Source organism: Haemaphysalis longicornis, unplaced genomic scaffold (assembly GCF_048455015.1).
Source record: "Haemaphysalis longicornis isolate Haplotype H1 unplaced genomic scaffold, Haemaphysalis longicornis Haplotype H1 scaffold_1, whole genome shotgun sequence".
NCBI lineage: Eukaryota > Metazoa > Arthropoda > Arachnida > Ixodida > Ixodidae > Haemaphysalis > Haemaphysalis longicornis.
In genome coordinates, this window is record NW_027526203.1 from 466,094,434 (window position 1) to 466,119,979 (window position 25,546).

The 25,546-nt window shown below is 51.1% G+C and overlaps 2 protein-coding genes across 2 annotated transcripts in view; one reads left to right on the forward strand and one right to left on the reverse strand.

Moving 5' to 3' along the window:
- Positions 1-25,546, forward strand: part of LOC144156213 (pseudouridylate synthase TRUB1-like) — a 356,387-nt gene that overhangs the window by 54,771 nt on the left and 276,070 nt on the right. The window lies entirely within an intron of this gene.
- On the reverse strand, positions 13,849-18,097 carry LOC144173567 (uncharacterized). The gene is made up of 2 exons (XM_077701940.1): positions 16,990-18,097; positions 13,849-14,068 (listed from the first exon to the last, which is right to left on the reverse strand). Exons 1-2 carry the CDS (start codon positions 17,649-17,651, stop codon positions 14,065-14,067), a joined length of 666 nt encoding a protein of 221 aa, XP_077558066.1. The 5' UTR covers positions 17,652-18,097; the 3' UTR covers positions 13,849-14,064.

A 25,546-nucleotide genomic window follows, 5' to 3' on the forward strand; every position in this document is an offset into this window, starting at 1 on the left:
CGCAGCCTTGAGATTCGGCACATCGAAACAAGCCTAGCTAGGTGAAACCCCAAGTAACAATATGTTTCCTGCGTATATCGGCTGAAAAATGCTGCGTCGTAGAGAACAATGTTTCTTTAACTTTGCTTTGCAGTAACACATCGCTGAACACAAATGTATGAGTGTTTCACAATATCGCATTTCCCGGCCTTGAATTTGGATGGGCTTCAGATCATTCATAGCCCTCCAAGTAAACTATTGTGTAGCCATTTATTAAAAAGCGTTTAATTATAGTCAGTTTTGTGCCCACTCTGGACATTGTTTTAAGGATAGTCGTTTTTATTAACAACGCGTACTTCTACCCAATTTTCCAAATATACTATAATATAGAGCAGACAAGGGCCTTTAAGGGCTCGTTCAAGGCCATGTGCTTTGCACGAACAGTAATTAGATTACTCAAAGTGGTGTAACAATGTGCATACGCATCGATAGACAATTTTCAGAATTCTCGCACATTAATAAAATGCCTAGCCATTGTAATTCCCGCACTCTTCGTCGCGTGCTCATTCTTGGTGTATATCCCGCGTGAGCGTATCAAGACCACCGCGTTGCGTGTGACGCGTGCGTAGTAACTGATAAGAAAGGTGCGACTCGCAGTAGCTAATCTATACGAAAACATGACGTTAGAGGGAGTAGCGGTATTCGAAAGTGCTTGATTTGCGGGGCATCCGTATTTTAAAGCGAAACTTTGTATGTCTCACTGATGTGGCATGTCGCATCGAAAACGCACTGCATCAAAGCCACCTTTCTCGGATAGCGATGATGTTCGTCGGTGAAGCGAAAGAAAAAAATGGCTCAGGTTTAACGCCTCTAAACCTAGTTGTCCAGAGCGAGAGCAAAGACTATGAGCACAGTTTTTCACGGTAGTTTTCCTTTGCTTGAGGCTTTGCAGCCTACCGTTTAGCTACACCTACCGGATGATTGGATTCGTCATTTCGCTTGCAATGAAGGGCGCGCACAGACAGCGCAGCCGGCACCGCATCAATGGCGACACTGCGGAACCATATTCGCCGGCAAGCAGTGCTTTCGTGTGCGTGCATCGTGTGTTTCCATAGTCTTCGTCCCCCTAAACTCAGTCAGCGCAGTGCTTTCGTATATCAAACATTGAACCCTCACCTAGGTCACGTGATTCGCTTTTGCTGAACCGCACACACAGGCGGCCCAGCCGCCGCTGTACGATAAGGCGCAGGCGAAACAGCCGTTCAACCCTCGCCTGGTCACGTGGTATTTCCGCGGCGAAGCTCCGAAGGAGCGAAGCGATCAGAAAGGGGCAGCTCGCGCGCCGGCGACTGAAGGCCATTGAGACGCGATGAGTGACCTTGAAAGGTGTAGCGTAGTAGAGCTTTCTCTCTAAAAACGCTTACCGTGTTCGGAATAGAATCTGACTCCCTCGTGTCATGAAGCCGACGTCTGTCCGATGGCGACATTCCGTCACTGTCGAAGCAGTTTGGATTTGGAGAAGGGTTCATGGACGTGAAAAATTAGACAGTAAATAATTCACCCCTCCGTCTAACGACGACGATAGCACGAGTCAAAGTCCAAACCATCTGCGAGTCCATGTCGTAACTGAGACCATAACCAAGGAACCCTCACGAGAAATCTTCGCGTTCAACCATCGTCTTCATTACACGGAAGGGTGCACGATTTTCTCGTACAATCTGTCGATAGGGAACCGCTAGGTGCGTTATAGTTACGATTGTTGATTTACGAAATTCCTCTCCGCCGTGGTTAAAGTTCACGCCTGGAGGTCCGCAGTGAGTAGTTTCAAAGCGCAAAAAAAATACGCGTTTTTTTGTTGTTCGGGGAAAGAGGGAGTGGTGCTGAAAGCTTGCTTTGCAACATAATACAGTGGGGATGAGTGGGGTAAAATATACTGCAACAGTTTGTTTGCAGCGGCAAAGTCAAAGTCAAGTTCGCAGCAGCAAAGTCGAATGCCATTACTTTGACTAAAGTCTAAAGCCACTGTGTTATACTCCGACACCCTTTTAAGTTGCTTTAACCTCTACATACGCATGCATTGCTAAGCAATTTCTTCAGCCGCCATGTAAGCAGCTCGATACTGAAGGAGAAAGACCCTAACTACCTCCACGAGACCCCAGGTACCTTCACGAAACGATGTACACTTAGCCTCTGTAATGACAGCTTCACAACTAACAAAAGGACATTGCTGGAAAGACACTTCTTCCGGGGCAATGTCAGATGTGTTTGAGAGTCCTTTTTCGCCCGAGGGGCCCGAGGGCAACGTTCGCGAAGCTTGCGCACGACGGAGTCGCTGGGCATCTCACGGCGCGGCCTGGCGTGATGGACGTGCGTGTGAACGCGCACCGTAACGTCGTGGCGGCGGACGCGGGCAACGAGGAGGCCATGGAGGTGCTACTGGCCATCACCACCATCTGTGGCATCCACGTGAGCCCCAGAGAGCCGTCGTCGAGCAGCACGGGCGTCATTGTGGTCGACGACATTGCTATCCCGGCCGAGGCAGTCGCCTCCAGCCTCGAAACGCCCGTGCCGGTGCAGTCAGCTTTTCGCAGGGGGACTGCAGTGTACCTGCGCTTTTCGGCGTCTATCCCCCCTGCGGAGGTTGCGCTGCACAAGCTCCGTCGGCCGGTGAGAGCGTGCCGACCGCGGCCATTGCAGTGCGGCAGGCTTGACCACGCCACAGCGAGCTGCAATCGCGAGAGGAGGTGCTGGCGATGCGGAGGTTCCCACCTGAAGACAGCGTGCAAGGCTGCGAAAGCTCATTGCACCATCTTCGGAGGCCCCCACGTCGTGCTCGACCACTCCTGCCCGCGCTGGCAGGAGGAGCGCCGTGTGTGTGTGGAACTGGTACGAGCCCCGGTGCCTGCCTCTCACATGGGCGTCCGTGCAGCCCCGCGAGCGGCCACGCAGCCTCAGCCGTCAGCATCAGCAGTGATTCCGCCGGGATGCAGCAGCAGCAGCAGCAGACAACCCAGCTACATCCCAGCAGCCAGGCAGACCCTGCGCGATCGAAGCGAGGTCAGAAGAGCTTGCGAAAGCAGCTGGCCTCGCGGGGCCAGCCACACCCCGAGCCTCTCCATGGCTAGGAGCCACCGCACACAGCCCCTGGTGCCTACAGTGCTGCAGTCGAACGCCAACTCGCTGCGACCGCGTCGTGCGGAGCTGAGTGCGTTTCTGCTGCAGCACGAGCCCCATGTCGCGGCTCTACAGGAGAGCTACGTGCGAGTGGGAAGGGACGGCTCGGGGGGGATTCGCCTGCAGGGCTACAGCGGCTATCACAGCTCCACGGCGTGTGACTATGCCCTGTGCTCGGCGGTGGTGTGTGGCGACCCGTCCCACCCCCCAGGAACCTCGCGTGCCTCACTGTTCGTGCGGAACGGCGTGCAGCACGCAGAGCTGGATACCAGTGCGGTGACGACAGTGGTGCAGGAGTGCGCGGCAGTGACAGTGTGACTCAGTGCGGGTGGTGCAGACATTAAAGTGTGCAGTGTGTACGTGCGCCCCGGACAGCCCTGGGACGCGTGCCTCCTGGATTGGCTGGTGTCCCTGTGCGCAGCCCGCCATCTCCTCTGTGGTGACTTCAATGCGCACCAGACTGCGTGGGGAAATGGCCGGATGGACGCTCGCGGAGAGCATCTGTGGGACGCCACTCTGCGCCTCAGTCTGTCTGCTGAACACTGGTGAGAGCACCTTCCGGCGTGGCAATTGCGCAGCCACCGCCATTGATCTCACCCTGTGTCAGCCGGGTTGAGGCCTCCTGGAGGAGGGATCCCAGCACGTGGGGCTCCGACCACTACACGCTGCACATCACACCACCCGACAGGACAGCCAAGCGAGCCGCACTGCACCACGTCACCCACTGGGACCGGTTCCGGCACTGCCTTGCCGATCAGGACCTGGGGGAAGGAGCCGAACTGTTCCGGGGCCTGGTGGGCTGCCGCAGGCAAGCCACGCAGAGCTGCACACTAGGCGAGGGGGCCACCACGCCGGACCTGAAGCTGCTGCAGCTGCGGCTGGTGCGCAACCGTGCGGAGAGGAAGGCCCAGCGCTCGGGGGAGCGGGCGGACTGGACAGTGTACCGGCGAGTGGACCCGGCTTGACGCAGTCACGCCAACCGCATTTGCCGGCAATGCTGGGCCAAGCTATGCGTCAGCTCGGAGGCCGAGTCACGCTTCCGCCGCCTCTGGGGAATCTTTAACGCCATACTGAAGCCCCAAAGAAACCGCAACCCCCTGGCTGCCATCGCCATCCGCAAGCAGGCCAGCTTTGCGGAGTTGGCCGACCTCTTCGCTGCACACTTCCTGCCGCCACACCAGGCGGAACCAGGGCCCGCTACTGCTGTTGCTGGGACGGGGGGGGGTGCATCACCCCCTCAACAACGCCCCCATCACGGAGGCTGAGCTCCGAAGTGCCCTCCGCAGCTGCAAGCGTAAGTCGGCGCCATGGGCGGATGGCCTCACCTACCAGATGATGCGCAATCTGGATGAGGTGGGGTTCGGCCGGCTCCTGGCCGCCTACAACGTCATATGGGACACGGGCCGGCTGCCACCTGAGTGGCTGCTAGCCATCTTGCGGCCCTACCCAAAGCCAGGCAATCGCCATGTGGCAGTCACGGCGTACCGGCCCGTGGCCCTCAGATCCTGCGGCTGCAAGCTGCTCGAACGGGTGGCACTGCGGAGAATGGAGGCCATCGCAGCCGAGGAAGAGGCCATCCCCGAGCAGCTAATGGGCTTCCAAAGGCACGGGGCAGCCACCGACTCCATCGCCGACGTCGTGGCGGCCCTTCAACACGCCAGGGCCTTCAAGCAGGTGGCGGCCCTGGTGCTGCTGGACATGAAGGGCGCCTTCGACAACCTTTAGCGTCATGCCATCTCCCTGGCCATGGAGGAGGCTGGCATTGCGGGCAAGCTGCGGAGCTTTGTCGAGGCGTTCCTGACGGGCCGCACGCCGCAGGTGCAGGTTGGGGACGCCCTGTCGGCCCCCCGGCCGGTGGACGTGGGCACCCCACAGGGCTCCGTCATCAGCCCCTTCCTCTTTAACCTGGTGATGGCAACCCGGTGGCCCCCTCCCAGAGGAGGGTTCCACCGAGTGTACATTTTTGGTGTACGGCGACGATATCGCCCTGTGGACGCTGGGGCCCAAGGGTCAGGGCCGAGCCATTGTACGGCAGCTGCAGGCGGCCATGGATGCAGTCCGGGCCAAGCTGGCGGGCGTCGGCCTACAGCTGTCGGCGACAAAGACAGACGCCATGCTTGTACATCCAGACGCCGCCGCCCGTGGATGGATCCGGCACCAGACCATCGATGGTGATTGGATTGAATTGGAGTAAACTTTATTTGTGCCTGCAGATCGGCGTTTTTGTGTGACGTGATGCGGGCCCGGCGTCATCCTACGGGTTAGCCGGTACTTGGTCCGAGGCATCCGCTCGCCGTTGACGGCTCGCGAGTCTCATGCCTTTCGAGCACCCTCAGGACCAGCTGGACGGCCAAGAGTTGATGTTCGCGGTCGTAGCTCTTCGCGGCTTCTTCCAGCCGCGGCGGGATGGTTCTCCATACCGCTTCCTCCGGTTGTTTTGAGCAGTCCCACAGCATATGGTACTGGTCGGCCGTCTCCCTACGGCACACCTTGCGCCTGTCGGTCGGGTACGCTTCTGGGTACATTCGATGCATCAAGGCCGGGGTGGGTAGCGACCCGGTCTGTAGCTGTCTGAGAAGTACAGCCTCCGCCCGGCTCAGCCCCGGGTGCGGCGGTGGGTGAGCTCTGCGAGACAGGCGGTAGGCCTTCGTGCTCTCACCGTAGTCCGTCCTGCGGTCTTTGGCGCCGAACCACGCGGGACGGTCGGTCGCGGGGGCGCGGTTGGTTAGAGCTCGTTCCGCCACGTGTGCCGTCTCGTTGTGGTTCGCGTTTCTCGCCGACGCGCACTCGCGCGCATCCGCCGGGAAACACCTGATCCTCACTCTTTTTTTCTTGCACTTTGACTCCGCGCAGCACGCGCGCGGCCTGGTACGCGGCCTGGGGCTCACCCTGGACCACCGGCTGAACTTCCGGCAGGCAGCCAAGGAGCTCCGAGCCAGGGCCCAGCTGGCCACCACGGCAGTGCACAAGATGGTGGCCCGGGACAGTGGTTGCTCACAGCGGACGGCTCTCCGGCTGTACAATGCCTCCGCTATGGGTCTCCTCATGTATGTGCTGCCGCTAGTGAGCCTGCGGAAACCAACCTGGCGGCAGCATGAAAGGGATCACCGCAAAAGGGTCCGCGCTTGCCTTGGCCTGCCCCAGAGCTCGCCGTGCGAGAAGACGCTGACCTAGGCGGGGGGCGTGGACCCTCGAGATGGTGGCTGACCAGCGGGCGCTTGGCCAAATTGACCGGCTGCAGCGCGCCGAGGGGGGGGGGGGTGGGGGTGGCGGCCCGCTGCTGCAGTGACTGAGGGGCGACCACCACTCACGCATGGGGCGGATGCTAGCGCTCTACGAAGAGGTGGTGGCCCCCGTGGATACGCGACCTGGTGTCCCGGCTCCTGCTCTGGCAGCTGACGTGAGGCTAGACATCCCAGGTCTGCGCAGCAAGCGGCGGACCCCCCACAGCGGACAACTGCAGCTGGCACAGGGCGTCGTCTGGGGCGACCTACACAGCTACGCCCTTGTTTACACGAACGGCTCGGTGCGGCAGCAGCAGGGGTCGGCCGCAGTGGCCGCCATGCTGGTAGAGGCCACCCGGCAGGCGCGTCTGCCTTATGCCTCATCTTCGGCTACAGCAGAGCTGGTGGGTGTCGGACTTGGCCTGGACCTGCTGCTGGAGATAGGAGCCCTTGCCCGACCGCTGTTCCCTGCTGTGCTACTCCCGGGTGGCCCTGGCGCGTCTACGGGACGGTGACTCGCACTCCCTGTTGGTGCGTGGCATCCGGGAGAAAGCGGCGCAGCTGGCGGACCGGGGCACTCGGCTGCGCCTGCAATGGGTCCCCGCCCACATCGGGCTGGATGTCAACGAGCGGGAGGACGAGCTGGCCGCCAGGGGACACGCGCTGCCTCCCTCGGACATGGTGGCCCAGGCAGCAGCGGACGACGCCCGCCTGCTCATCCAACGACACCTCCGCACCAGGCATCCAGACCCGCGGCTGCGGGTCGGAGGGGGTCTGCCGCCTGTGTGGGCATCACGCCTGCCTCATCGACTGCGCTCGGCCATCCTGCGCTTCCGCGTGGTGGACGCGTGGACGGCAGAGCGGAAACAACGACTGGGGAGGGTGGCCAGCCCCGCCTGCACTCACTGCCGAGCGCCCATGCAGTCCCTGCCATATGTACTTACGAGTACCCCAAGTTTGCGGCAGGGCGGGTGGAGCTTCTGGCCGTGCCACAAGGAGTGCGGCTGCTCGAGGAGCTGCTTTGGCCCCCACGCAGTGCCAGGGAGCGGGACAAAGTGCTCGAGGCCCTGGGAGCATACCTGGGTGCCTCGGGGCTCCACAGCGCACTACGCAACAACTTCAAATAACTGCCCAGGTTGCCGTGGAGTGCTGCTGCTGGTATAGCTTTCCTGTGCGTTGATATATGTGTGTGTGTGCGTGTGTATGTGTGCAGGTGTCCGTTTTGCTACACCTTGGTGTCGTGCACCTTGATGTTTATTTATGTCTACGGCTTCGTTTTTTTCTTCACCTATACGTTGTATATAGTATGTCCCTTCTTAATCTTGCCCATGTGTTATATATTTATGTAAGCCCTCTACCCTATCGCCCTATTCCTATGTACTCTTTCCTCCCTATCCCACATCCCCTACACCAGCAGGCGTTCCGGTGTCCGCCCCTGGGCGAGACAATTTACGCCTGTTGGTGGACCTTCCTTTTTTTATTGTATAATAAATACATACATACATATGGGGGCCTCAGGCCCGTATACTAGATACCTCCACAAAATCTAATGTATACGAATGCACTGTTGGGAAGGAGTTTTTCCGGGGGCAATATAAGGAGGTTGTTATGAAGTTATGACGCCCCGAGGTCCCTTTATTATATACCTCGACAAGACCCGCTTCTGGTCAAGAGGTCCAATGAGTCAAGATGTCCAACGAGACAAGAGGTCCAATAGTCACGTGACAGTCGAGTCAAGGGGTCCAACGCGTCAAGAGGTCCAATTTGGGTCAAGAGGTCCAACGCGTCAAGAGGTCCAACGCGTCGAAAGGTACAACGCGTCAAGAGGTCCAACGCATCAAGAGGTCCAACGCGTCAAAAGGTCCAACGAGCCTTGCTTTATTTTGTCTTCTTCATTTATAATTCCCCCCCCCAGCCGTTCTTAATACATGAACCCCTGAGCTCATTTTATAAAATGGCTGGATCCAATAAAATCTCGTAGTTATATTTGGTCGTTTAAAGGAGTAGGGACACGAAATTTCAAAGCTGAGAAAACTATGTAAAATGCGTCCTTTTTATCAGGAGACATTTCCCAGCAAGTTCCAACAGTAGCCGTTCCATATAACATATTTTAAATCCATTTTAATCTCTGCTCGCACGAAAAAGCCCAGAGCGGGCAGCATGACATCATCTGATACTTGCCCCAAACTGCCGACGTCGGGACTCCCGTGACGTAGCCGACGCGCAGGCTGTGGTTGGCGCGCGCTGCTACACCGTGTGTACACGTCATGGATTTGGTACCAGGACCGACATCGTGCTGCCCGAGAGCGCGGAGATGGTTTAGACCTCGGCCGGCCTGGGCGAGCGCGTGCGGTCGCTCGCGCGCGCGTCCAGACCCGCAGCGGTGCGACAAGAATGGTGACGTCAAGTGCTATTTCCTGTCATGGCGGCCACTCGTCGTTCGTTTTGCGAAACCGAAACTGGCACGAATAAACGACGCCGTAAATGATTGTTTAGTCTGCCATCGACGGTCTAATGTGGGCTAATACATACCCATAGGAGCGAAAAAAACGTAACACGAAAATTTCGTGTCAGTACTCCTTTGAGTTATGCGGGTCCACATTTTGATTAATGGCTGCTAGTGATGGTTGCTGACTGTTCCGGTTATTTCGTTGATTCTGTACTATACTACTATATGGTTATTGGCGAAAAGCAGACAGGCTGTTTTCCAGATTGCGCGGTTATATTGCTAATAACGGTTCTTGGTGACGGTTACCGACTGCTTGAGCGACATATTTTGGACTTTTAGGATTTAGGGTCGGTGTTCCAGTCTATGCGTTCTATGACACATACTATACCAATTCTATAGAAATGCACTTCAGCATCTTACGTATAGTCTTCCCTTTTAGTATCTCAGTACTCTTAATAGTCAATACTTTTTTTGCGTAACTTTGGCCAGTCCTGGGTTCTCGTGTGTTCTGTTTTTTTTTTAATCGTGACTAGCGATCGGGGCTCCTCTGAAAGGTTGCCGAGTGCTGTAGTCCCCAAACCGAATAATTCTTATTTGAACGCGTAGCACGATATACGCGTTTCTTCGTCCCTCTAAAGTAAAATAATTCAGCTTCCATCCACCAAGTTACCAACGCCGACACACCCCGTCAATTAACTACTCTTTGAGCGCTATGCTAGTTATTTTGATCGAGAAAGGTGTAATGAGGAATGTTTATTGAAACAGAAACGCACAGTTACAGGAACCATCTATTTAACAGTTGAATGATATTAAAATGGAATGACATGTCCGCAACAATCAAGTACCTAGCGTCGCGGCGCAAAATTCACAGACTATGCCTTTTTCATCGTTTTTATCACTCCATACACCTAAACCAGGCTTTCATTCCAGCTCATCGCCTTTCATGTCGACTAAGCCATTCGAAAGCTGTTTATCCTGCTCGTGCGCATACTGCCGCCCACAATTCTTCATTTTTTCTTCAAACATCTAAGGACTGGAATGATCTGCCTTCTGATGCCGTGCACCACTCCTGCATCACTCACTTCAAAGAAGCCATCGCACAAATCATCCTTCAGTGACTTGTTTACCCCCTCATGTAACGCCCTTAACAGGGCCCTTGAGGTATAATAAATAAATAAAAAATAAATAAACGCAAACGTTGAAGAAGCGCCCTACAAAGTGACGTGCACGGTCGAGCGTCGTCAACAAAAATGTAGCGGTGTTTGCCCGGTGAGCATCTAGTTTTCAGCGTTATTATATCCCGAAAAATCGAATTGGATCGGAAATATTGTTCATCAAAGAGACGTTTGATAGACAAAAGTATCGAAAGGGGAAAACCATCTTAATATTAAACAAGGTCGCCCGGAGCGGCGCACAGTAAACAGAGGAAATCTCGGCTCAGCTTTAAGAAGCTAAAATTTTAGAGCGTGCCTTTTTTACCAGGCAATATATACACAACATATATATATATATGTAAAAAGGCAATATATACACAACCTATACACAATTATATGCATACAAAACTTAAATACATAGACGCGTTATAATTTCAACTGATACACAATTAAATACATACAAAACTTACATACACAAACGCTTTACAACTTTTCGTAATGACACCGCGACTTGAAGCCCAAACGTGGCGGTGATTTGTAGCGGTGATTTGCTACAGCTTGGACCTCTCGACTCGCCCCAGCCGCGTCAAGAGGTCCACGGGGAGTCAAAAGGTCCAACGAGACAAGAGGTCCAACGAGTCGAGAGATCCAATATTGGACCTTTTGACGCGTTGGACCTCTTGACTCATTGGACCTTTTGACTCGGAATCGACAAGACCCCGTGTATCCCTATGAGGCGCTATTCCGACACTCTTTAAATTCGACTTCAGTGCTTTACTGAAATGCCTTGCTTCGAATACATATTTTCTACGGCAGTATAATGATTCTGATATTGCGGTATGACGGCGCTAGAACTTATCATTAAGATAATTTTTGGTACACGGAAAAAACATGACTCTTCAAACGTTAATATAGACAGACCAATTTCATTGTTGAGTTAGAAATGCTTAAGCATTTAGTAATCAAGAATTTACTTTGCTGGCATATGTACTGCAGTAATGCTTCGTCACAGGAAACGAAGTCGAGCTCTGCGCGGGTATAAGAGATATATATTTAGGAATGTATTGAAATACCTTTAACCTTATGTATACTATAAAGAATTCAAAACTCTCGTCTTATGGAGCAGAGCTCGCCGGAGAGATGCATTCCTAGAGATGCGTAGCACCAAGTGCTTGGTTCAGAGGTTGATCATTTGGGGGAGTGCTCTCTTTGGGTTACGATTCCTCGAAGTGAGAATTTATTTGGCCTTGCTAGGGGCTGAGGATTCGCTTACTTAAATTCCGATAAATTTCGATAATTTTTTTGAGTTAGTTCCGATAGATTTACGGGCCTAACGTTAATGAAGCATTCGCGAAGCCAATTCTAATACTAAATTTTTATGCACATTTCCTCCGATGCTAAGACGAAAAAAGGTCCACAAAATGGCGGGTCTAAATAATAGTGACGGATTTGTGAAAATACGTCTAAACTGGTTTGAGGTTCCCGAGTGAGGAGCGACTGCGGCGGCGGGGCAGATGGCGCCCGCCGCCGCGTTGGTCCCCCAGGTGACGTCACGTGCGGCGCGGGAAAGCGCGCTCGTTTGAAGGTCGCATTCGCGGGAGGAGGAAAAGGGGATACGAAGGATCCCCACAAAATAATAGTGACGGATTTGTGAAAATACATCTCACCTTGTTGCAGGGAAATTTTTTTTTTAAATCCTAATTTATGTAGACCTTCGTAGGGGTAATCTTTGGTAACTAACTTGTTTAAGCCCGGTAATATATTTAACTTCGGTAATTTAAGTTTCTAAGCACGTAACGGAGGCACTTGGGCGGAGTAATGCTGACATGTAAAATTAAATTAAATAGCTTGACGGTCGTAAGCGATATTTAAAGGGACCCTGCAACACTCTTTGAGCAGTGCAAGTAAACCTGCGCGACGTTTAGATTACACTGCCAGAAATACCTGAGCCAAATATTACACGTGCACGTGAAGCGGTGAGCGCGCAAATCGATGTAAAAGATGCGGAAAAACCAACCGCTCTCTCTTCAGTTGTCCTCATTATGGAACCCCTGGTATGGCCTAAGGGACGTCGCATAGGCCATGGCTGCCCGATCGGCTGTCACTGGTCAACCTCGCGGCTAGATTCTCCCATTTCCGTTGTCGTCATCGCTGTGTACGAACCTCTTCTATGCCTGAACCTGTAGCACAGTTTTGCCGTTTCTTTTGTGTTTTGAGTGCGCGCGGAGTTTGAGTGATGAGCTCAATACTTCCCTTTCAACGGGACCACTCGACTACAAACGTTTATTGCTTCAAAAACGCCCTACCAGCCCGAGCGCGCACTTGCGAGCAGGCATCCATGCCTGCTTTTTTGTGGCACCAGACCGGAAATAGGCCCCTCCGCGTTGCGGAGAAAAGGAGGAAACTACCCGGCATGTGATATATCGAAGGGCGCAAGGGCCAAAGAGATATGGGATGACTTCTTAAAACGCGTTTCAGCCAACGAAATTAATTTCGTCTTATTCATAAATTCTGAAATACCTTTATACCGATTCGTGTGAGTAACCTCAGGACGCAGAACGCCGCGCGGTTGTAGCTCTTGCGAAAGCAGGTTGACACGTTCAAATGTTTAACCTTTTCTTTGTGGACGAGGAAAGCTATGACTAGCTTGGTACACCATTTCCGCCGCATACGAACATGTTAATACTAAGCCCCAGGCCATCCACACTTTAATATTTAGGCGCTTAACATTCTCGCTGAAAACGAACGTCTCCCCAGCAATGCATTTGTGTGTACCAGTGAAGCCAAATTTAAGGGGGCCTTGTGTAATGCGTTTTCATTACGGGATACTAGGTTCTTATGAAGGCGTCAATGAACGGCCCTAGAGCCTTCTGATTTGATATCACACTGTTTACTAGGCTTTCCTAGCAAGGCGTGCGTGTGTAGTGCTGAAGCCGACTTTAAAGGGGCTACGTGTAGAGCAGAGTTAGATTGGACTGGGAAGTACTTTATTCGCATAGATCCTGCAGTGGGCGTGGGTTTGTTAGGACCGCCGTCTCAACCCGGCCCGTCGTCGCATCTTCTTCGCTACCCTAGTGGCCACAGGCCCCTTTCCGGAATCCGCAGTTTTCGAGTGCGGTGAAGACCCGCTGTATAACAGAACAGCTTGAGACGTTTATCCGACAACTCCCACTTGGTAATTTCTTCAAAATTTTTTCCCGTACACTTAGGGCGGAAGTTCCCAGAAAAAAAGCGAGTCTGTACGTTAGAAATATCTACACTCGGCTGAGCAGTGGTTCAGTCTTCTAGTGAAGCAATCTTGCCTATCCCGACTTTTCAAGATTTCTACTGTATATTGCTAACCACCACTGCCTTTTCACAATCCAGTAGCTCGTCCCGTTTCTGGAGCGAAGCTGGCTGATCGGCCACTGCCTTGTGTAGGGTAGCGGGATTGACACACAACTCCTTGCTTACTTAAAGTAACGGGTCACCCGCCCGTTACTGATGCAACGATGACGACGCGTCGTGGCGCGCATTTACGGAACATTTTTGCTTGCGACGGTCATTTATGGTGCGTATTCTACAGTGGTACTCTCCCCACCACCTTTCGCGCAGGTCAAACGCTGCAGCCATCCCCATTACTGGGACGACAAATTCTGTAAACGGCAGGAAGCCTGCGCAAATAAAACCGAAGCCAGGACCTCTGTCGTGCAATCTGGTTCGTTTGCCTGGCTCCGAGCGAGGATTTTTCCGTAAACGTGTACGTGGGCGTGGGGCCTGACCTGATGTAATCGTGATCATCACCCTCGGCGTTGTCAAAGCGAGCTGACGACGACTCGTGATGTGTGGGTGCGTTAGGTCACAAGACACTTTTTTATTGGTAGTTGTAGTGCAGGAACCATCCTTCCTCCCCTCACCCACCCCCGGGTACGGAGTTACGGGTCACTGGTCACTGGTGGACTGGTGACGTAGTGGTGGTGGACGGATGACTGGAAGAATGAAGACCATGTAGTGAAGGGTATCCTTCTGGAAGGAGGTAGGCCATGGAATGATGAGTCATTCTCCTCGAGGAAGGGATGTGACTTCCGCGGTCAGGGCTCCGCGGTCACCTGGGAAGTCGAACAAGTAATGGGATCGTCAGCAGCACGAGCAAGTTCATAGACGTCAAAAAAACGCAAACTTTTCAAGCATGCGCAAGCCCGCAACTTGCCGGAGCAATCATCTCGCAATCGTTTTTCTCTCGCTGCTACTTCGTATACCGTTCACTTTTTGCGAGTACTGCAGGAGGAGGGTAAATTTACTCTTCATGAACGTCGTACCGAGATCGACTGGCCTGGTGACATACTTCCATCCCAAACTCGGGCTGCAGCCGTCGGACTGGCCGAAAACTCTGCCAGAGCCCAGGGGTTTTTGGCCGACGCCTCGGGACTCCAGTTGAGATTTCATAAAGTTCTAGCCTTTCTCTCTCTGACTGTGTGCGCCCACCACGGGATAGGACACGACGGTATGACATTTATGCTGGAGTTTTGAACAGGGTAAGTAGTTTTATCGCCGCCGAAACGTCGTTTTTATATAGTTCGTCTTCGTGTTTACATATATTATGTATTTATATATATATTTATATATTGCGATTTTTATATCTTTTTATATAACGCCTTGACGCATATGCCCACACTACACACAAAAATGGTATTTTCTGCATGTTATGAAACTTCGGGCTAGCTGAAACTTGCAAGGGGCCCATAGGCACATGCATTCGGGGTGTCGATGCAGACATCGCCGTCGTGAAATGCAGCATGCCGCATCTCGCGCTGCTGCAGCCTAAACGCGGCGACGAACGCCAGCTACGCCTGGAGTACCGAGGCGCCGGACCGAAGAGGTGCACTGGCCTCGCCGTGCAGCGCTAGGGCAAGCCGAAGCGGTACGCCTGTTCTACGAACTTTTTTTTCGAATACCCTACGAAAACACGTGCTAATGAATTCGTGGTCATTTTAAAGTTGTTAGTCCTTAAAAGCTATATACACACGAGAAAAGATCTGCACCGCAGTTTGGGTAGGCTAACCGACGCGCGGATCGGAATGACGGACGAACTGTCAGTTGAGTTGATTGCGGCTCATGTGTTTTCTCGCATGTAGATAAATTTTACCGACTGCTTTGGTCACTATTTAAAAATAACGGCGAAACGGTTGAAATGTGTTTTTGGTAGTATTGGCTGACTTTGTCCGTCAGGATCGCAAACGAATTGAATACTCAATCGGCTCATGTGGTCCTCCTGCTAAAAAAAACGAAGAAAATGCGTGTTAGTTTTTTTTTTTTTTTTCAATTGTTACCTTGTATTTTTTTTTTCCAAGTTATGTCAATAAACTCTTTTTAATGCGTGTTTTTGGCGCACTTTACGCGTTTACTCATCACTAAAAGACGCAGGTCAGTTACGGTGCTAATGCAAATTCCCGTTCTTCACCACGAATGTACGTGGTTGCAGCTCCAATTTCCTTTCTAAATATTTCTGCAGAAAACTATTGTATTAGCCAGTGAGTAAGCATTACGTAACGATTGATCCGCCAGGTATCACGTGGCGAATACGGCCAAAAGGAACATTTTGGCTTTGCGAAACGTGCTCAGGGTTGATTTGATTGATTTGATTGATTGATTGATTGATTGATTGATTGATTGATTGATTGATTGATTGATTGATTGATTGATTGATTGATTGATTGATTGATTGATTGATTGATTGATTGATTGTAGGACGTAACGCGCCATCGCAACGCAGGCAATGAGGCGCACCGTAGTGGAGGGCTCCGGATTAATTCTGAGCACCTGGGGATCTTTAACACGCCCGGAAATATCGAACACGCGGGCTTTTTTGCTTTTCGCCTCCATCGGTGCTTAGGGTTCCACTAAGAGCACTAAATGCCTGCGGGTAGCAGCACATTAACATTGTCTAAAATATGACTTGGGAAAGTCAACCGGCCCTATACAGCGCAGGGTCGTGTTGTGGTTGTCCTGTAAACCATCCGCGTCGCCTTACGGGGGCGCCACTTAAACCCTTATAACGGTATTTTAAGCTGTCTTGAGGCACTCACGCCATACAGTTCCTTACAAGAAATACTCGAGACGAAACCGACGCCGAAACTGTGTCATCGGGGAGGAAAGAATAGTACACATTTTCATTGCCTGCGTCATTAAACTCTGCTTGAAACATTTTATTTAGTGTGAACCAGAGTGACCCAAAAACGGCAATAAAAGTTTTTATTCAAATATTTCGCGAATAAAACACCCCGTAGCAATGACGAATGTACCTTTTCCTTTTTTGTAGTGGCTTTCTTAGCAGAAGGTGTATATGTGATCCTTCTTCGTCTGTAATTCTGGCAGGCCAAGCCAGACGTTACGAAGAACTTCTAGCTTTCACAATAATACCCAACGAAAACACATCAGTCGCTTAACTGTAGTATCATAAAGGAGTAAAGGATGACTGCAGCATCTAAAAGTTGCTACGTACGACAAAACATCCGCATCACGGTCAACTTACAGCTAAACGATGCGCAGCTTGTAACGAGCGGCGTGGTTGGCCGCGGTGCAGCTTTTTCTCTTATGTACACAACTTTTACGGACTGTTCTCGTTTATTATTTTAGAGTGATATCGTAACGACTAAACTGTTTTAGTGGGATTTCTACGAGAGTTAAAAGTTTTGAATGGCTCTTTCGGCGCGTCAGAATCGCAGACGAGAAATATTTACAGACGAGAAATATTTTGTTTTACATGTCTCCCATACAGGCATGACCATGACGACTTTCACATGTCCTAGACGGGGAAAACGGGCGAGAAATCAAACGCCGCGCGGAAACCTGTCAACTACTCTGCGGTAGCGGCCCCCGTAGACGCCGCGGAAAAACGGCAGGAGGCGCGTAGTAGTCCCGGCGCTCAGGACCGACAGTCGCTACGAAGTGCTCCGCGTCCCGACCACGAAGTGCGCAAACATTTTGCCTTCACTATCTCTCCATTTAAAACTGGGTCTTGTGCACTCACCATCGGTGTCGAGGCTTTGGAGCCACTTGGGGCTTGGCCACGGTGGAGATCTCAGCCAAGGCCCCAACGTCGATGCGCACAGGCGATGTGCGTCGCCTGGAACCAGATAGAGGTGGCCTTGAGGTCGACCCGGGGCAGGTGGCTGTGCGGATCCTCGCGCCAGATCTGAGGGATACAGAGGGCGGTGTGCGGGCCCTCACACCAGGCGATGTCCGAGCTCGCGATCCAGGAGTTGCTGTATCTGTGTTGCACCCAGGAGTCGTACCCGAGTCGAGGGACCCACATGTCGATGAGCTGGTCTGAAGCGTCGGCTTGCTGTTCTCAGAAGCCGATCCGGGGACTGCAGCAGATGCCCCGGATGCTCCAGAGTGTATCGATCGGGCAGCTTCCACGGCCGCCTTGATCGCGTCCAAGTCCGCATTGAAAGGTGTAGGGGTCGTAGCTCTCTTTCTGATTCTTGGTCGGGAGGCCAGAGCGCTTCCGGAGGGTCGACAGTTGAGGACGCAGTTGATGGTCTCGTCTGTGCTGGCCCTGCCGAGCATTACCTGGCCCCTGATCCATGCACCCCTGTGGTACATGCGGAGCCGCATCTCGGCCAACCTGTGCGTCACCGCTGCAAAACGGTCGCCGCCAGCGTCGGGGGGCAGGATACCTCCTGACATCCTTGCTGCCCGAAGCTCTTCGTTCTTCAAGGGACCCTTGAAGTCGTAGCACTTGCTCGGGCACAAGGTGGCTGCTGCTGGCGGTGCCTGCAGAATCCACTCTGGCAATGGCGCCCACACGAGCGCGCGTGAACCCTGGTAGCGTGCACGTCGTCGTTCTTCTCTACGGCACAGGGCCTCTGATTGGTGAGGATCCAGGTTAAGGCACGCGGAAGAAGCAAATGAAGCTTAAAATATTATAATCAGAGATAATAATTAAAATAAGAATCTGCGCTTTCGATTGCGCATGAAAAAAATAAATTTGTAAGAGTTCAAGGCTGCTTATTCGCCAAGACTCTGCCTTTCGTTCAAAACTTCAAGCGCTCGTAATTTGCAAAAGATAAAAAAATTGGAAGAACAGTCAGTGGACTCGATACTGTGCTCTCTCCCGCGTTTATTATATGTGCAGAAGCCCGGCCAGACCTATCTTCGCGCTTGTTGTTTTTGTCGTTGTTAATGAACAAGAGCAGACCAAGCCTTGCATGGTGTGCCGTCAATTGCTTGAGCCGATCAACACCTTTTTACTGCAAAGCAGTATATGTCTCACCCCGTACCCAGTTTTCATTCCGGTGAAGCAAATTTACTTGGTGCACTCCGGGGCTCCTCCTCGCCACCACCGACCCCTCTTTTACAACGGTCATCATAACGATAATTCCCCTCTCCACCAGTGATGCCTCCTTCACAAGTTGCGCAGTCAGCTGACAGCGGCCGTAGCGCCGTTATCAGATGATTACGGACAATCAACACCAGTGCGAAAGGGTGTAAAGACGTCCGAAAGTCACCGCCATCGCCGCCGCCGAGAATGTAGCAGCGGCCTTTGCCGCTTCAAATTCCACATCACCCACTAGCTGTGTGCCCCTGCCGGCGTAAAGCAACTTGCCGGTTGGAGGGCGCGAGCACATTATTCTGATTTAGCTTGAAAGCTATTCCGAGCAACATTGTCGCTTTGGCGGCCCTTGTTGACCAGCTCGTCATTTTATGGCGGAAGAATAATAATAGCTGACCATAGTCTGGTCGCATATAAATTATTTTTGTCTCCATTCGCCGCTGTATTTTACGCCTAATTAGGCGCCTATCCCCCATTGCCAGTTTAGGCTTGCATGGGTTGGGGGTGAGTAGGGGGGGGGGGGGCATGCACGCACACCAGGGCTTAATGCCGCTACCGATGACATACCCGTTGTGGCTGTGGAAGATTTAAACCTGGCAGTCTCATGGCTCAATGCGCCCAGTCAGCTGTCCTCCGAAATCGAGTGGTTTGGATCATGGTTGGTGTGTTGCACAGACAAGAGATGCCTACGACTGGGCAGCGAAAGGGACACCCACGTGTGTGTCCACTAGTACAGAGGTCGAAGACGTCGAGGTGTAAACTCGCCATGGGACGGACGCATGCGGCTCCCTTGGTGGAAGAAGATGCCGGACAGAAGCATGAATGGGCGCGAAAACCACGGAAAGCCGCTGCCGCCGGCATTGCCGCCTCAAGCCCCAGCTGGTCGTGAAGCGTCGAATCCTTCCCGGATGAACAGAAACTGGCCCGCCTGGAAAGCCGAAGTGGCCAATATCACTCGTTCAGCTTCAGAGGGCTTTCGTATGTACACTCGCTGAGAATATTTCGTACCACTTTTACAGTTTTACAGTAATATGTTTCTTACTTTTGTTTTGGTTTTTAAATTCTCCCCCCCTTATGTAATTCCCCTTTACGAGGCCCTTAAGGGTACTTTCAATAAAAATAGAGCGACATGTCCTTGCAATTCTAAGCACCCGCGCATGACTGGTTGCCGGTTTATGCGTGCACGGGTTGGGAGAGGAGGGTGGTAGGGGGATGGGCACGCACAGATATAGGTTTCATACCGTTACTGATGACATGTCCCCTTTGTGTTGGCGTCAGGTTCAACGTGGCTCGTCCAACAGCCCAATGCGACCGGTCCGGTGTCATCAGTGGTAGAGTGGATTGGGTTGGCGTGTTACACAAACAGTAAGATGCCTACGCCTTGGGGGGGAAAGAGGCCGCTCCAAGTTTTTTCGATTGGATAAAGCTCGGGTCTTTTTTCAAATTTCTTTCACGTAATTGTCAGATAAAGTATGCTCAGTCGTAAATTACAAACAAACGTGTTTTGTTTCGTGCACTCCTTGGAGGACGTGCTGTTTGGCAGGTCATCCTTCTTCCCGGAGTGGAAGGGCTCTAAATGTTTGACACTATGCGCGGGAAATCACCAAGTGTCACATATGCTTTTGTCCTTCAAAAACTAGAGGACCAGTCTCAAAACGCCTTGACCGGTAGGGAATATGACGGACGTCGTCCAAAGAGGCATGCGGGGCGGCTCTCGGTTGTCCATAAAAAAACGTATGTGTTCGCTCTGTCGCGTGCGGAGCCCCACGTCGGTGATGATGATGTCGGCGGGGCGTTTGACAGCCTCGTAGGTGGACCCACCGGTACCTCACGCTTCCATACCAAGTCGTTGGGCTGGGCTAGTTGGCGCACGTTTGATTGGATGAGAAAGCAGCGGTAAACACAGGAGACAGTTCGAAGCTGTCCCGTCGATTTCTTCTGTGTCGATGTTTACCGCAGGTTTTTCATCCAATCACGCTTCCATGACGCTGCAGTCGACGTATTGCGGCGGTAATTCATCGGCGCAACCCGGCTCATGCCGTCAGTTTCATACTGCAAGGAAAAGTGTCGCTCAAGTGTCTTACCACCGTGGGGGCCGCCATAGCTGCTTACGGGGTTCCATTCTTACATTGCGTGGCTTACAGAGTAGCTTTTAACGTGGCGCCAAACACCCAGAGTTCTTCAATACGTGCTCGTATGTGTGCCCAACAGATACTGTCCGTATGTACTGTGGTACTCTGTCAACAACAGGGCAGCATTTTCTTTTCTTCTTCGTCTTGCGTGAAGGCTGTCAAAAATTTCTGGCGAATGAATCCTTTGAGAGCCCTGATTTTATATTTGTAAAATAAATTTAAAGAGCCCTTTTGACAACAATATCATGTGCAGGCGTGGGCGAATTGGAGGATCGTTCATGAGAAGGCATGCCGAGTACAAATGGAACGCGTCTCCGCAGCACACGAAGGCGCGCTCGTTGAAGCGCGCTCTAGTGTGTGTATGAAACCATGCTCGCGCCACCAATGCACTTACTGCTTGCGCAGCAGCAGGGAAATCTCGTGCTGCGCTTTTAAGTGCAGAGCACTTTAGGCGCTCTCGCCTTGTCGTCCTAGCTCGCTCGCTCGACCCAAGTACATAGAGCGCCAAGGTGGCGTCCTGGGCTAACGCTGTTTGCGGCGTACCCCAGAGGATCCAAAAGCCATGCGGTTTATATAGCCATAAGCGTTCGAAACTCGTGAAACGCTGGCGCTTGTCATACATCTTCCCGTTGTTTATAGCGCAAAGAAGACTATAGGTACATTTGAGGGAAAACAAATTTCAAGATTTTGGTTGGCACTCCGCGTTTCGAATGCATTTTAAAGCCGCTAATTCAAGCTGCTCCATGGCGTAAATTCGGTAAATTCGTACTTTTTGTTTGTGCTTGCCGGAAAATATCCGCCGCATTTGACGCTTCTACCTGCGCATTGGAAACCTTATATTTCTAAGACTAACAAATAAAGCCGATTTTCTACTAACTCATGTCAAAGCGAAACCGCGCTCGCCAACAACTTCGAGTGCATTGAGTAAGAAAGAAAAAGAACTGAAACTAAAGCGTGGCAAACTATTCGCATGGCGACGCAGTGAAACATCCCCCTCGCGAGGGGCACGATCAAATGCAGAGCATTTCCGGGGGCGCAAGACGTTAAGTAGTTTGCGTTACGTTAATGTTGTTGCACTTGTGGCAACTGCTGACGAGAGAGCGCTCGTCAGCAGTAATTTGAATGAGTCAACGATATAAGGCGCGTTCGTAGCGTGCCATTCTGTGTCGGCTTTGTGGCGCAGTGGGTAGAGCACCATGTACATTGCGTTCCGCCCGCAGGGTCGAGGGATCGAAACCAGGCGCCGGATAGTATTTTCTTTTATATAGTGTAGGGGGAGGGGTGCGGACAACGACGGTGCGGACTACGACGGGACAACGCGGGTGACATCGTGAGTTACTGAAATGCTCTGCATTTAATATACGTAATTAACCGGCAGCGCCCGCGTTTCTTTAGTGAACGACGCCCGTTTGGTTGGTTTTTACGATAGTACACGCAAAATGTGGCAGTGCAACGCCGGCACGTGCGGGGTTTTAGAAAAGCACAAACAGAACAGAACTCCCGCTGGCGCAGTTTCAGGCAGGGGGCGCGTGAGCACTGCGAAGGCGGGAAATTTGAATTGCATGTGGTGGTAGCAGTAAGCGGATAACGGCGGTACAGCCCATTGGCGATTCCCTGCTTTGCCTTTCCGACAGCTTTCACATTGAGTCGAACGACTTTAATGTTTCGGTTACCATCTCTAGCAGTGGCAGCGCCACGAATGCAGCGATGCCCGCCGATCTTCCTGCCTGATAACGCGGCGAAGCTAAGCACTGTCGACATGTCATATGATACGTGAAGACAATTGATGTGTGCGAGCTCGATCCCTCCTTTGCGCTGCGCGAAGTCGACGATGCTATGTGCGTGCAGCTGTGACCGCGTGTCGACGACACCGTCAGTATTCTCCGTGTGGTGAAAAGGAAGGGCTTACATAGAAAAAAATCCTCCAGCTTCGCTATGGTTCAAGCCTTGCACGACTTAGTCACTTAGTGCAAGCTTCGCCAATTTTTTTGGTGTCTTAATAACAGTATTCCACGTTCAAAGGAATTCAGCCGCAAGTTCATTTAAAGCGCGTTCAAAATTTCATGAATATATATAAAAAAAAAACGGTACCATCTTAAACTTCGCCAGCTAGTTTATGAAGTGGGGTTAGCTGAAATGACGTGAATCCCTGTAAACGGTAAAAAAAAAAAACAGCTTCTGCTCCAAAGAACGCGCTTGCGGGTAGATTTAAATTCAATGTTATATACATTTAGAAAACCGAGGGAAAATGAAATCAGTCATTAACAAGCGCTTCTTTTTTCAATGAGTGATGTGCATGTTTTTGTAAGACACCCTGCTGCTCCAACAAATTTGCTATGGAAATGCAGACTGACTTCACGTCTAAGCCGATTTTGTTGAACGATTGAAATTTCACTGTAGCTCACATATCAATGCCTATTGTTAATAAGTATCGTTAGAATACATGATGAAGGAATGACATTCTGATAATTTTTCTGCCGGAGCTCTAAATACATAGTGAAGCGCGCACGTGCACAGCCTCCGTGCGCGTAAGAGACAATAAAGTTAAAAAGGTTCATACGCATACGAAGTTTGCGTAATAAAAAAGTGTCAACGCATTTCTTGATTTTATTTAGGTGTGGTAGCCCAGTTCTCATTCATTTACCCACATATACAACCACGTGCGTGTGTGTCTGTCAGTGAGAACTTCGATTTGAGGGGGTGGCGAAATATTTCTGGGGGTTTTTGGGGGAGTGTATAAAACCCTGAGTAGCCTGAGGAAAGAACAGTTTTCCAGTCAGTTACAACGATATGTTTGCCGCAAACACAAAGCGCGTTTCGTGCATCAAATGGTCTCTATAGCAATCTGGCTCAATCTACTTGACGTTTTCTTTTCTTCTTCACCTGCCACCTCGTCTCCCACCTGTCAGCGAATTCACGATGAGTCCTCTTCCCTAGGTGTGACTCTTTCGCGCTTGATTGGAATGGATTGCGAAGACTTAATTGGGGCCTGCGAATAAAGTTGTATTGCTAGGTCTTCATGACTTGGCCGGAGTCGTCGCCGCAGGTGTAGCCGGTCCGGTTAGGCGCCCCCCGCTTCCCGTCAGCGGGTCGCCGGGGTCCCCCTGCCTCCAGCGCCACGATGACTCGCTGGACAGCCTGGAGGTGAAGATTTTGATCTTCAGTCTGCGCTGACTCCTCGAAGGCAGGTGGCAGCCTTCTTGTTTTTGATTCGCGACATTTACAGACCACAAACTCTTGGACAGCTAGACTAACAACATTTATGGTTAAAACAATTATCATGTCTGGATTTATTCATGTTCCCTCGACTTCCGTGAGACGCGTCCAGTAGACACCATAATAAATTAGTTCTCACGGTAATTTGCACTATCTCAATCACCGAACTGAATGTAGGCGATCACGTTCTGTAAGCAGAGCCTCCTAGCTCTATTGCAGCCCACGCCCCTCCCCCACCCCCCACCCCCCCGCGAGGGGGGGGGGAGGGGGCAAAAGGGGCACGTGCCCCCTCCCCTCAATTTCCCCACCAGAAGAGTTGCCTACTTCCACCCGTTCTCTGCATGCCCTCCCCTCGCAACGCAACAGGTTTTCCCCCTCAAGAAAAAAATCCTGCCAATGACCATAGCTCAACGACCTTAGCTCAACATGCTAAACGCAAAAAAAAAGGTTTTTTCTTGCTAATCGTCTATGCAAGCTCCTTAAGACACCTACAAAACGTTTATCACGAGGCGACTATGGCACGTCTTGCGTAGATAGCTAGAAGGCATTGTTAGTAGGTGTCTTTTATTCAAAGCTAGGAAAGCTGCACGACAATGATTGCAGTACAGCTATTTATTTATTTATTTATTTATTTATTTATTTATTTATTTATTTATTTATTTATTTATTTATTGAAAATACATTCAAGGCCCATAGGGCATAACAGAAAGGAGTGGTGCGATACATACACAAGGTGCACTTGTTTTACAAAAACAGCATACAAACTGAAACCAAGAACAAATTACAAAAGAGCGATTCAACAAGAATGTTATGAATGGCTGCTTTAAACAGAGTGGCATCAGCGATGGCAGCGATGGTGGTAGGGAGGTGGTTCCATTCTACGCTGGTTTTTGTGACAAACGATTCATTATACATATCAGTACGACAATACGGTACACCAACTTTGCTGACATGGTCAATTCGAGATGACACGTTTAAGCGTATTTTTCATGGATGAGACACTGGCAAGGCGCGAATAGGATGATAATATGTAACGAGCCGCACGGTTTTGGACAGATACAAGAGCGAGGGTGAGCGCTGTTTGGTGAGGATCCCATATGGCGCATGCGTATTATGATTTGGAACGAGCGAGTGTTTTGCACAGGGTTAATTTTAAGGATGAAGGTACAGAATAACAATTGCGGCGCAAATTACGTAGCATGCGACTAGCGTTCTTTATTACGTGATCAATGTGAGTGTTTCATTACAGGTTATCCGATTTATGTACACCAAGATATTTACATGAATTAACACGTACAAGAGGAATATCGGGAAGAAAGCACGCATGCATATATCTTTTATTGGGCTACCGGCATATCCACATACGTTTCCACTTCATTTTGTTAGGCTTCATGTGCCATTTGTTACACCAGTTAGTTACACTATTATATTACAAATTTTGAATATCAGCAGGGTTAGCAATTTTGTGGTAAATTACACAGTCATCCGCGAATAGCTTAATTGATGATAATCGAACACAGTTTGGAAGGTCATTGATCTGAACAAGGAAAAGAAGCGGTCCTAGTACCGATCCGTGTGGCACGCCTGATCCTACCGGAGATAAAGCAGATGAGTGGTCATTAGCAATAACAAATTGGGAACGGTTGAAAAAAAAGTCTTTGAACCATTCCAAAGTTGGGGGATCAATGTTTAGTTTGCTGAGCTTGAAAATTAATAAATCATGCGGGACACTGTCAAACGCTTTAGCGAAATCTATGAACATGCAACCGGTTTCAATTCCCAAATCAGCATTTGCGAGCAGATCGTTAGTAAATGTTAGTAGTTGCGTTTCACAAGAAAACATTTATATGATTCCGAGCTGACAGTTAGTGAAAAAGGAATTGGACTCAAGAAATTCAATT